Source organism: Silurus meridionalis, chromosome 29 (genome assembly GCF_014805685.1).
Source record: "Silurus meridionalis isolate SWU-2019-XX chromosome 29, ASM1480568v1, whole genome shotgun sequence".
Lineage (NCBI taxonomy): Eukaryota > Metazoa > Chordata > Actinopteri > Siluriformes > Siluridae > Silurus > Silurus meridionalis.
In genome coordinates this window covers 6,913,133-6,926,072 of record NC_060912.1, presented here as the reverse complement: position 1 = coordinate 6,926,072, position 12,940 = coordinate 6,913,133, and the positions used below count along the sequence as shown (strand labels likewise).

The following is a 12,940-nucleotide window of genomic DNA, read 5'->3' as shown; positions in this document are numbered from 1 at the left end:
AATAATAATAATAATAATAATAATAATAATAATAATAGTAACACTCGTTTTTAAAAAAGGGGAAAAAAAACATTTACATTGTCATGTGCAAATCAATATAGAGCTTTATAAATATTTATATATTGTGTCCTCCGTAATTATTGGCACCCTTCATAAAAATGAGCATAACTGTATCGAAAATAAACATTACTCACATCTCATTAAACATACTTTTTTTTTATATAATAGTATCTTTCTTAGCAAAGATATATGTACCAAAATTATTGAGGAATTATTCAGGAATATATATATATATATATATATATATATATATATATATTATAATAAATGCAAAACACACTGACATTCTCAAAAAGTATATTATTTTGCATTTGCACAGGAACTCTGTTTTTGCCTGTAACCGTGTCCTGTTTCCCTGGGATATAGAAATGAGGCTGCACACAGGTAAAATCCCTTTTTCATCCATTACCATTGGGGTTGGGGGGATACAATATAGGAGACAAATACTTGTTCTCTGGATTCGAAACATCTTGAAACCGAAGAGGGAAGTTCACATATACAAACCTAAGAATATACCCAAAAAAAAGCTTAAATGTTCTGCATGGAGGTGTGGACAAAGAGTTCTCTACATGTGGACACTTTGTGCTGACACGTGTTGCCAGGTTTCGGCAAACTTTCCTGCCCAAGTACATCTTTTAAAAAAAAAAAAAAAAAAAAAAAAAATAAATTCACAAAAGACCTGAAACTTGCCCAGAAAATTCAAACATTGAAAAAGAAGGATTCTCTTTTTTTTGTTTAATTTTTGTTTGTTTTTATAACAAAATAATATAAATATAACACAAGAACTGCTCAGCCACTGAGATATTTTAACTAGCCCAGTCTGGCAACTTTGCATTGGGGCAGCATGATTCCTACCCCAATGGACTTTTATAGCACTTTGTTGCAGTTCCAATTATTGACCACTTGATCTGATGTATGGCAGACATCAGAGAATTTAAATTTTTAAATTTAAAAAAATCTAAGAAAACTTTACAATGTCAATGTGGACTTGAAATGTCACGCATTGCATGTTATATTTTTTTTAGATATTATTGTCTGCAAATTTTTGTAAAAGGTGCCAATAGTTTTGAAGGGTCCTGTATCTTTTTGGCATCTGTCCCAAAAAAAACTTTCTCTGATTATCATCCCGTAAAGTTAGTTTGCTAATTGATTTCGATTGTGGTTTTCTGAGTGTAGGTTACTTTTGGTGAAGCAATAAGTTTCTGTATATACTACATTTATGCAAATTACCTCTACAATCACATATTCACATATATTGATATCGATATTTACAGACATACCTAGTGATAGAATACTTTAATCTCATATAGGTCATTATAACTTTTATATAATAGTATATTTCTTTACAGTAGTATCAGGGTGCATTCATTTTGTTAGAATATAGTTTGGGACTTCACATAACACTTCTAATAGATTAAGATTTCTCTTACAATTTCAACAGAGACAGTTAGTGCAAAGAATCTGTACCAAAAGGAACAACATGTGGGTATTTTGTTTGTCCGTGCTGATCATACAGTATACAAAAAAAAAAAGAAAATATGAGCTACCATGCAATCCACTCACTGCCAAATCAATTTGGACAAAAATGAAAAAAAACACCGTTTTAGAAAAATCCGAAAATCAGGGATTGCGAGAAAGGGATTGTGTGAAATACCACTGAGCTGAAAGACCTTTGATTATGTGTCTTGACTAAAAAGACATCTGGATTGCACACATGCAGTTAAAGGTCCAGTTTGTGTATAAGTATGTGTGTTGTATGTGGAATACAATAGGATTAAATATATACATGGAAAATTGTTTGTACATCCATTCCTCTAATGTAGTGACAGGGTGTAATGTCCAGACCTCCTGCTGTTTGCTTTCAAACTCAAAAAACAACAAAAAAATCCGGAAAAAAAGAATCCGACATAAAAAACAAGGTACTGTAATAAAATCCATAATAGAATTTCAAAAACACTTATTTTTGTCGTTTACTTTTATGCAGGCTGTTCATGGCAGTACAGCCAGCCATCATTGCTATGATTGTTCTCTGTCCATTCTTGAACCATGTCATTCTTTCATTTGGGTTTCTCGGATCAGCCAACGCTAAGCGACCTGATTTCAAAAAAAGCATCTTCATATAGACCTCTTTCTTCACAAATTCCCTGACCCACCCCCATATATATAAAATATAGAGGTAAAAATTGAATTCCAAAATCTCTTTGCCTGTCTGCACCTGTAAGTATAAAAATATACAATTTTCCTGCCTGAAACTTTTTGTGCTGATCTTCTGCTCCGCTTCTATTCCTCTATTCGTTGATTTTGTCTGTAGCCGTGTCAAAAATATACAAGGTCTATTTTTTTGTCATACAAAATATTACCAGTGTCATCTGCATAATCTTTTTTTAAGAAAAATAACAAGAATTAAGAAACGCTCATAAAGTCGGAGCAACACCGAATACTGAGTCGATGACCGACCCTTAAAAATGTACACAAGCATGAAAATGGCAAAAAAGAGTGTAGGGTTTAGTGTTACAACCAAAAGAAACATATGAAAGTGTTTCTTATAGACTTTGTGAGCATTCCCTTTGACTTGGATTACTGAGCAACTCTTTGCTGCAGTCATGCACAATGCCATGTTGCAGGAAACGATTGTTGTAGTGCATGTTTAGAAAAAGAAATCTGCAGAATTTCTGAGTGTGGTTTGACAGCCCTGCCTTCAAACTGCTTTTTTCCAAGAAAACCAAACTTCTTCTTTGTTCAAGAAAAAAAAAAAAAAACACGTTTCTTCTCTTCATAAGTCTCCATGGCGATTCTCGTATTTATTGATGATGTTGCGACATCGGCCGAGCTCTTTGCGCATATCAGCCACTTCCTGTCGGAGCGCTGCATTCTCTCGCTCGAGGAAAGCGGCCCGGACGGATATCTGGTTCTCCTTAAGGCGCCGTGCGTCACGTGAGCGCTTCGCCGCCTCGTTGTTCTTTACACGCCGACTCCAGTACTTGTCATCCTGGAAATGGGTGCATGGATGATGGGGAGAGAGAGAGAGAATAGTAGTCAGGTCCTGGTTATGTTTCACGACATTGTACTTCACATTAATCAAGTAAACGAATAAAATTGGATCTACTTTAAATCACATTTTTCAATTTGATCTTCCTTTAATTGTTCTTCTTCATCGTTATTACACTACATGGACAGTATTGGGACATCAGACTTTTCCAGCCGTGCGATTCTTCCCTGAACTCTTGGAGGCGCACACTGCACAGGATGTTATAGCATTCAGTTTCCTTCACCAAACCTGTTCTAGCATGACAGTGTCCTTGAGCCAAAGCCGGCTCCATGAATATATGTTTAACAAAGGTTCAGGCTTCAGTGGCCTACAATAGAGCTCTGACCTCAACCTTAATTCTAACTTCACTCCAGGCCTCTGCATCATCTTTTCAGTTCACTATTGTGGCTGGATCTCACTCACTGGGGCACGAATCTCCCAAGCACACTTGTGGAACATCTCCCCAGAAGAGTGGAGATTATTATAACAGCAAATGGGAACTAAATGTGGAATGTGATGTTTAAAAATATAAAAATATAATATATATTATCATGTTGTATGGTAGCTCACTATCTTAAATTAATGAATTTGCTGAGATGGCAAATTTAATTCTGTAATCAAATCTGGCACTATTTATGTGTAAATCTGTTTTTTTTTTTGTTTTCAATGTCACTCGTGTTTTTCTTTTTTTTTTTTGCTGACATGATACAGTAGTTTCTCTGCATTGTACAAAGTGGGCGACATGATCGCTATCACATTTTTGCTTCTATTTAAATATGGACCCTGAAACAGTGTTGAACTTCCAATATTGTACAGTCAAAGCAGAAATTTGGTTCTAAAAAAATTACATCTAGATTTTCCGAATTTTTATCATATAAATGTATAAATGGGAGCTCAGTGGTCAAAGCTCTGGGTTACTGATTAGAAGGTTGGGGGGTTCAAGCCCCGATATCACCAAGCTGCCACTTTTGGGGCCCTTGAGCAAGGTCCTTAACCTTCTGTCCTCCAGGGGCGCTATATCATGACTGACCTGTGCTCTGACTCCAGCTTCCTAACATGACTGGGAAAGAATTTCACTGTGCTGTAAAGTATATGACAAGTATAAAGCTTCCTATTCTTCTTTCTTATATATAAACAGGAAGTCCACACAAACTACCTTCTGCTCGTCAGGCACCAACATTTTGCGAGCCTTCTTGATCATAGGCTGAGGCTTGAGTTCCTCCTCAGAAAATCGATGTCGCCGTGGGTCGAACGCTTCCTGCCCCGGGACACTGGACAAGGCCAGGTCAGCAGGATCGGGGTCAAAGTTGACGATGACATCAGCCGCAGGGGCACCCGTGCTGGGAACTGGTGGAGGTGCACAGGACGAGCTGGGAGATGGGTCCTGCTGCACAACCTGTCCACCTGAGCGAGACACAAAAATCAATGAGGAGTTCAATCATCGGGTGAAATATTTATGACAATTTGATTGGGAAGATAACAGTCTCCCCAACTTCAACCTGGAACACATTAAATATTCTTATATCGAAAGACTTGTGATGGAAGAGATTTGTTCGGTGATCTACAAGATGAAAAGGATGATACCGTTAGTGCTAGTGTGGCTAGTATTAGCATGAATGCTAAAACTTTGGATCCTGATCGGATTGAGATATACAGAGTGTTTAAAGGAGAGGTGTGAGAGCTGATCAGACTACATGCCTAATGAGCTACGAAGGCGCCTACGAAGCCTACAAGCTGATAAAAGTACAACCGTGACTGACTAAATGCTGTGTTGAACCTCTAGTAGTGTCTACTTTTTCTTAAGTATCCAAGATGATTCACATTTGACTGAATTTATAGAAACATCTGTATTTTAAAATTTGTAGATCTTTACAGTGAAGTGTATTTCTTTTCTAATCCCCCAAGGTTTATATAGATTTATATATAGATTTATGTATAGATTTATCTATATAGTAACGCAGTAAATAAATCTTAGATAACATGAGAGAACCGTTAAGTTATAAAAGGACAATTATTCCTCTTGGATTGTTTTGAGTCACACTCATACATTCTCTGCTTTATAGAAATGCTCTACACTGTAAATGAACAAGGAGTGTGTGTACATGATCACGTTTATGTTCAGCCTGATTGCAGTTGCACAAGGCAGCCACCAGGGGTCAGTCATTATCCAAGCTCCTACCTCAGCACGTTTGGGAGTTCCTGTCAAAGCCAAACCTTTTCCCCCTCTACTGTTACTCATTCAGTCCCATTTCAATCTTAAAAATCTTACCAATACCTTTTAGCATGATGGCAGACGCTTCATCTATTACATAATCAATTCAGAAATCGCATGTATTATTATATCATCTATACCCGTGTTACTCATTTCAGATGGTGCAGTGTTTGTGTGCATTGCTCACAGAGTCAGTATTAAATTTTCATGTTACACTGTTGTGTTTTGCCACCTCACAGCTGCAGGGTTTGATTCTAGGCTTTCTTCTGGGCTCTCTGGTTTCCTTCCACTGACCAAAAGCATGCTGCAGGTGGATTAGCTGGTCTAAATTGCCCCTAGTTGAGAATGATTGCGTAAATGTGTGTGTGTGTGTGTGTGTGTGTAAGTGCGTTTGTGTCCTGAAATGAACTGCCGTCCCATCCAGGGTGTATTCCTACATCACGCCCAGCGTTTCCAGGAGCCCGAGCAACCTTGACCAGGATAAAGCACTTACTGATAATTGCCTCAACACCCTCCCGAAAAATCCAGCTTAGTCTGGTGACTAACACATGCCAAACTGGTCAAGCTGGTACACCATCTTTACCAGATAAATGGAAATGAAAGTGCTGCTAACTAGAAACACGTTCTGAATTGCTGCTACATGTACATGCGAAATCATGCAGCGATTTCAAAGCTTTTAATGTTCTTTTTTTTTTTTTTTTGGTAACACGACAATAAGCGAAAAGTTTGAACATTTATTTGCTCGGTTTTGGTAAATAATAAGACGAAAAATCGATTACCAGCTACCAAAGTTTACATTCTGGCAGCTGAGGAATCGGCACACTTCTTTTTGTCAAAATGGACATTATGACGTTTCTGCGACCCCAAGCCTTGACCACCACCAAATTTTTTGACAATTTAGATCTAAAACCGAGGACTATTGCAACATTCGAACACTTCCTTCAATCAGTAACATACGTATGTGTAATGGTAGTGACTAAAACCCAAATGAATATTCCTTGCACAGACAACGCGACACTAGTAGGAAGTGTTGTGCGTGTTATAAGAAAATCCACGCCGGGGTGGTGTGATGCAGCCAGACCCGAAGCAGAGAAGTCTGGTTTACACTTGGTGCGTTATTTTGTATGTTGCACGCAGAGGAAATGGTCTCACAAGCACCACTGTTTGTACGGTCACTACTATGTAAACTACATGGACAAAACAGATTCGTATGTGCTTTTTAAACATGTAATTCCACATTAATTCCACGTTTGCTGTTATAATAAGAAACCACCACTCTTCTGGCAAGATTTCATAGATAGCTGTGGAGATTTGTGTTTGGGTCTGGGGGTTTAGTCAGCGTTCACATTCATCCCAAAGGTGTTCAATAGGGTTGAGGACAGAGCTCTATATCATGCTGATATGGGTTTGGGTCTTCTAGTTCAAAGGAAAATTTACAGCATCCAGTTGTGTGTCTTTTGCTGTGTGGAAATGGTACGTGGAAAAAACAGATATGGCTGGAAAAGTCCGATGTCCTGATACCTTTGTCCATATATTGTATAACCAAAAGATATCGTTAGATGCAACATCGGTACTACGGTCAGATGGCTTTCCGATTTGAACCGTAAAATCTTTCACAAGTTCATTCTCATCTATTTTACACACGATGATTAGCGATGTCTCTCGTCAAACTTCTCCGTCATGTTTGTTATTATTGCCAGTGTTTCAAATTTATAACTCTGCAATCAAGAGTATGTACTAAAACCAGAAGATCCAGAAAACTGGTACGCAAAACAGACCTGTGGGCAGGTTTATTTAAACACTAACTACTATGGGAAACTGGTGACTTTAGTAGTCAGTGAAGGTTTGTGTGAGTGGTAGGTCGTGGTTAAGGCATTGAATCAGAAGGTCATGAGTACAAATCCCATCCTCATCAAGACTCCAGTCTTGGGCCTCTGATCAAATTCCTTACCCATTATTTTACTCAGGTGTATGTAAGTTGCTCCTAATAAGGGCGTCTGCCAAATACCACAAATGTTTCCAATAGTATGTGAGTGTGTGATTGAAGACACAATGCTGGTTCATAGGTAGATGGACAGAGACGGATGCTGGACAACCTTGCAGTTCTTTGAGAAGTATGATATTAATTTGTCATAGTAAATTAAAGAGGAGATTGGTGCTCATTTGCGAGACATTTTTGTAAGACATTTATCATTGTTTGCATTTCAGAAATATTGAATCTCAATCTTAATTCATGTAAACCTCAGCTGCTTCACATTGTTACAGCGGGGGGATATAACCGAGTGTGAATACACGATGGCTACATATTTTTCGATAAACGTAGTCATAGTCAAGCTGAAACTTTGTATAATAGTTGTTTTTTTTACAATAAATAAAATGTATTATTATGAACTCGCACCACGGTTTTGTACAAACTTCTAGCTTTGTAGAGCTCCTGTATTACATGTAATAACTAACAATATTATTTTACTTGTTCCATCGAGCTAAAAATGTTGTCCAATACCTTGTAACTACACTGTCTCAAGCAACATGTTCCTACTTTTACACCAGCTCCCATTTCTTCTCAAAGAGGAAGAGCAAAATCAAAAGGTGTTAAACATGCCTTAGACATGCGATACACCCATGTGCTAGGAAAACACACACTCACAACAATGTGAGCAACCCCTTGCAGCGTTGCCTTATAAATATTCATGAAGCTTTAATACTCAGGTTCCCTGCCCTTCTCCTGGAGTATCTCCTTTCCTGAACATTTTAGTGTTTTTCCTGCTTCCAGCACACACACGGTTCAACTAATTAACAAGCCTGGGTTGAAGAGGGGGTGTGCTGGAGCAGGGGAAATACAAAAATGTGCATGGCAGGGGTTTAATCCAGGACCAGGTCTGGAAATCTCTGATCTCGTGCATACAAATGCACAATTCACGGTGCTTCTTGTATTTTTCATAGTGGTTTTTATATTGGTCTGTATCTTATACTGGTGTGCTTCTGGTTTTGGTGTCTATAGTGAATCACGTGTCTGGTGGTGTCATCACACCAAAATGACAAAGATATCTCTCAAAGTCACAGCTACAGGGGATTTGCTTGCTCCCAAACTGTCTCTCTGGTTCACACACACACACACACACACACACACACACACACACACACACACACACACACACACACACACACACACACTTTTAGGCCCTCCCACTGTTCCTGTGCCCCTCCCTCCCCCTTGCTCTCTCCACTTATTGCTCTCTGCATCGGCACGTGACGAGTCGCCTGCACATGGCCTCAACGTGTGAGACACAGAGTAAGAGGGAGGACGAGGGAACAAGCTTCAAAAACACGCAAAGAAAACACACGCCGCTAGTGTCCACCCCTCCCTTTCCCATTTCGCTCCCTCTTTCCCTTTCTGTTTCAATGCTTATTTTCCCTCAGCTGTTTCTTCTTCTTCTTCTTTCTCTATGACCTCTTCTATAATAGATCCTCTATTCGAGATTAAATCGAATCAGACTGAAAAAACTGGAATTCAACAATGTTCCTGCCACAACCACTACCATCCTTTTAACTAATCCTGAGCTGCACATACAGCGATACTGCGATTTTGTACATCGGATTCAACACATAGACTCTGCCAGCATACAGTCGATATAACAGCTCATTCACCATCATTAATTATACGGTCTGATAGCAAACCCTTCGCGTTGAAGCTCTTCCTAACCCCAAGGTTAAATCCCACTGTAACATTGCATCTATTGATAACGTTAGATTGTTGTGTGTTAAAGGTTAAATGCCTACCTTTTGTTCGGGTTTGATTATAGAAACAGGAAATTGCGTGGTGTACATGTTGCTCTATATAATGACTCTACCTCCTGTATGTTAGTGAACTCCATTGGTCAGGCTGTGAATAATGATTGATGGCAATTTATTTATTATTATTAATTATTTATTTTTTAAAGCTTTATATCTTAAATACAAAAAATAGCCAAATTACTCCACCTGAATATACATGAGACTTTTTTTTACATTCAACACAAATATAGAGACCTGTTCTGAGAACTGACATCTGTAGGAGAGTGATTTTACGTAGGCATTAATTGGTTTAATTTAGCGGACAACATTTGTAACATAACAACAACCTTTAGTTTTAAATTGTATTTTAATGAACACAAGAATCCAAGTGCCTCAGGGAAGCTGGTTTATGCCTCACTGCAACATTAACCAGTGAGCCAGTGCAGCTCATATTCACAACAGTGCACATCCTCTGTGGTCAGACAACAACATAAATAGGGCACAGCATACACCCTTTTCTCATTTTTATACAAATACCTTATATGACCGAAATTTGCATCTGTTCTTTATGCGATTGTGTTATGTTTTTTTGTATAATGTAGCATTACAATTTCCCTTCAGTCAAAAAGCCTACAATTAGTTCTCACTTTGACAGTCCTCTTTTGCACGAAGCTTGCTTGAAGCCCAAACCTCAACCCCACTGAACATCAACTGCACCTCAGACCTGCTCATACAACTAATGATCTGGCACAAGATCACAAAACGATCCGCCACTTTTCAAAATCTAAAAGAAAGTCTTGCTAAAGGAGGGTAAATAAATCTGAAATGAGATAGAAGCACATAATGGGTGTGATGATCAGGTGTCCAAAAAATTTGTGCCCATAAAATGTATTTCCAGTATTTGTATGTAAACCCTTTTTCTCCCTGCCATAAAAGAAAAACACCCACAAAGAGACATACACAGTCTTTTTAAGTATCTGTCAAAAAAAAACAAAAAAACACTTAATTTAAAAGAAAACAAGGAATTCATGGGCAGCTCACATCAGTGTTTGCCGGTGTATAAAAAAGACACTCCGTCAATACTTGAAGCGACTCTGACAATCTAGAGAAAGTGCAGAACTTCAATTCCACACACCGTCACCAGCGATGCGTTTAAATTTGCTCCTGACACACTCTATATACACTATTCCAACGTTCTCCAATGCTTACCGTGCAGACACTCTGGACTTCCCATCATTCCTGGGGTAGGGACCTGTGGCACGTCTAGTCCCAGAATGGAGGACGAGGACAATGAAGATGAGAGGGAAGAGATGGACGAGGCTGAGGAGGAGCCGGGAGACGGCGAGGAGCTCTGGCTTGGAATGGCTGATTGCATACTCTGCGAGGGAATGAGGGCCTGACTGCCAGAGGTGTTGCCCAGTGGCATGCACCCCATCCCGTTCTCCGTCAGGAACTCCTCCAAGTCCATGAACTGCCGCTGGAACAAGCCTCCGTCGCACGGCAGAGTGCGTTCCCACAGCAATGGCCCCAGGAAAGCTGTCTGTGATGAGCTACGCATGGTGCCATTGGCGCCGGTGCCGATTCCTCCCAGCGAATCCTCGTCAGAGTCCAGCGATTTGTCTTGATCTATAACAAAAAGATATATCTAGGTAGTTATAGAAGTATGTCTTCCTGGATAGGTTCATTGTAATAACGCTTATAAAGCCTTCGAAATGTTGCACTACTAGTATTCCTTAATATGCTATTAGAATGCTTCAACCTCATCCAGAACGCTTGTTATAGACGCTAGCTGTCACGAAAACCACACAACCTGTAAGATCGGACTCCAGAAGAGCTACGACAGGAGGTGGAACCGTGGTATCCAGGCTTAGGAGGATGGGGGTTACGTGTAAAAAAAAAAAGAGCAACGACAGGAATAGCACATTACCAACACTACCAAAATAGTGCCAATCAATGGGTGAAGCGTTAAGGTGAGTTGGTCAGAGATTTGAAAAAAACAGAGCTGCAGTTATTGGAGGAGGGGGGGACTGGAAGGAGTAGGACGAAAAGTGAGAAAAGGAGCTTGCGTGGGTGTATTCGAGGGCGTTGAATAAAGGCTTGAAGAGAAGAAGCTCTGCAACCAGAGCCAATATTACAAATCTTCCTGTGAAAATTTCTGCTCATCGAGAGTCTCTTTATATAACTTCCGGATGCACGTAAAATCCGAGAAAGCACTGACTTGTTCAGATCATCTTTTTTTCAATTCAGTTCATCATCCTACACATCATCCTACATTACTGACATCTTGACCACCACAGTAAGGGGATGTACAAGATTTCATATGGGATGGAGATTTGTTTTGCACATTGGGGGACTAGGAAAATGCAGAAACGAAAATAAAATGACATTTTTGTATCGGAGAATACACACCATGTTTAGAAAAATTATGTCTGGTGGAATTAAAGTATAGGTAGATACGCTGTACACCAATTATACTGTCAGTAGCTTATTCTCCATCACTGAGATCGAAGGCCTTTAACACACAGCAAAGAAAGAAAGAGAGACTCACCAATCATCTCACAGCAGTCTTTCCCTCTACTGTCTCCTTTAATAGGAAGCTGGAGAAGAGACTTCAGGCTTGCCACTGAGCCCAGGTGCCCATTGGGTGCTGAAGGAGCAGGGCCAAACTGTGCACTACCTCCAGAGGGAAGATCTGGAGGAGGTAAAAGCTGTGAAAGAGGCCTGGACATAGCCTGAGTAGACTTGGGATCACTTTCAGAATCACAAATTTGAAAATAATAATAATAATAATAATAAGATATAATGAGTGACAGATAGGAAGGATGAGGATCACATCAGCTGACCATTTATAAGAGGATAGGAGAGGGTTTACACCTCAAACAGCATCCAGAATGCTTTAGACTCCATCCATTATTATTATTATGATTATTATGATTATTATGGTTGATCCTGGGCATGCAATAGGGGGATCTCTCTATTCAGATGCGCTGTGATCCATCTTCTGATCGCGTCTCACGTTTAAACCTGGCGCTCAGGACGCTTCTCGGTTTCTGATCTCAGCAAAAGTTGGAGGCACCGGATTGAAGCTTCCACTCCGGACTCAGCTCAGTCCGCGGATTCGCTGGCATTTGGCACCAATCTGAGCTGGGGCTCCTTCGGGCCCGGATGAAAATATTCCCCGAAAAAAAGCGGATGAGCCGCAAACGACAGGCGTCCATTAGAGCCGGCGGTGCGACGGGGCTTTAAAACGCGTCAAATCGTTTCATCTCCATTAAGTCGGATTGTCATTTCACACACTCGGTTGCAAGAACGATCTGCTGCACCGTTTTCTTTTTAGTTGTTGTTGATGTTTTTTTTTTTAATCACGCTTTCTTCCCTCTTATCGTTATTTATTTGCAACCATCGCCCGCTCCGACGCAGTGAGACGAGCGCTCGGGATCGCGGCTACGGTCAGCTGGAACGAACACGGGCGAGCTCGCGTGACGTCACCTCTCACGGGGACGAAGGGGATGCGCTGAGGGGCGGGGCTCATGAATAAATTGTCGACGTGTGGGCGGGGCTCATTAATATTAATATCGTCCGTTTTTTTTTTTTTTTAAAGATTCTTATGAGACCGGGGCTGGACTTTATACTGACGGACATGTTTCTGTTTTTTTTTTTTCTTGTTCAATTGTGCATTTTCAAAGCCTAATACGTCATGGAAGCGTTGTACATTTAATGCTTTCATGAACATTTTGTATATAGCAGTATCAGAGGAAAAAATTAAGTTTTTAATATTATACACCAAAAACACTATTATTATTATTATCAGCAGGTTTACAAACTCGTGGCCCAGCTCAAGCACATGGCCCGTGCATGCGCCGTTA

The 12,940-nt window shown here is 39.9% G+C and overlaps 1 protein-coding gene across 2 annotated transcripts; it reads right to left on the bottom strand.

Moving 5' to 3' along the window:
* Positions 1 to 305: 305 nt before the first annotated feature.
* Positions 306 to 12,916, bottom strand: dbpa (D site albumin promoter binding protein a). Of its 2 annotated transcripts, XM_046843791.1 has the most exons (5): positions 11,949 to 12,914; positions 11,623 to 11,766; positions 10,284 to 10,700; positions 4,245 to 4,492; positions 306 to 3,049 (listed from the first exon to the last, which is right to left on the bottom strand). In XM_046843791.1, the coding sequence occupies exons 2-5, from the start codon at positions 11,627 to 11,629 to the stop codon at positions 2,834 to 2,836; spliced, it is 888 nt and encodes a 295-aa protein (XP_046699747.1). In that variant the 5' UTR covers positions 11,630 to 11,766; positions 11,949 to 12,914; the 3' UTR covers positions 306 to 2,833. The 2 variants fall into 2 exon arrangements, with proteins under 2 accessions (XP_046699747.1, XP_046699746.1); XM_046843790.1 differs by having other exon boundaries at positions 11,623 to 12,916.
* Positions 12,917 to 12,940: the final 24 nt, after the last annotated feature.

Excerpts from the sequence above, each read along its gene's own strand:
- dbpa (XM_046843790.1), bottom strand. The coding sequence starts at position 11,803 with ATGTCCAGGCCTCTTTCACAGCTTTTACCTCCTCCAGATCTTCCCTCT. Across the intron at positions 10,701-11,622 it reads AGACTGCTGTGAGATGATTG|ATCAAGACAAATCGCTGGAC; the intron begins GTGAGTCTCTCT and ends TTTTTGTTATAG. Across the intron at positions 4,493-10,283 it reads AAGTCCAGAGTGTCTGCACG|GTGGACAGGTTGTGCAGCAG; the intron begins GTAAGCATTGGA and ends TGTCTCGCTCAG.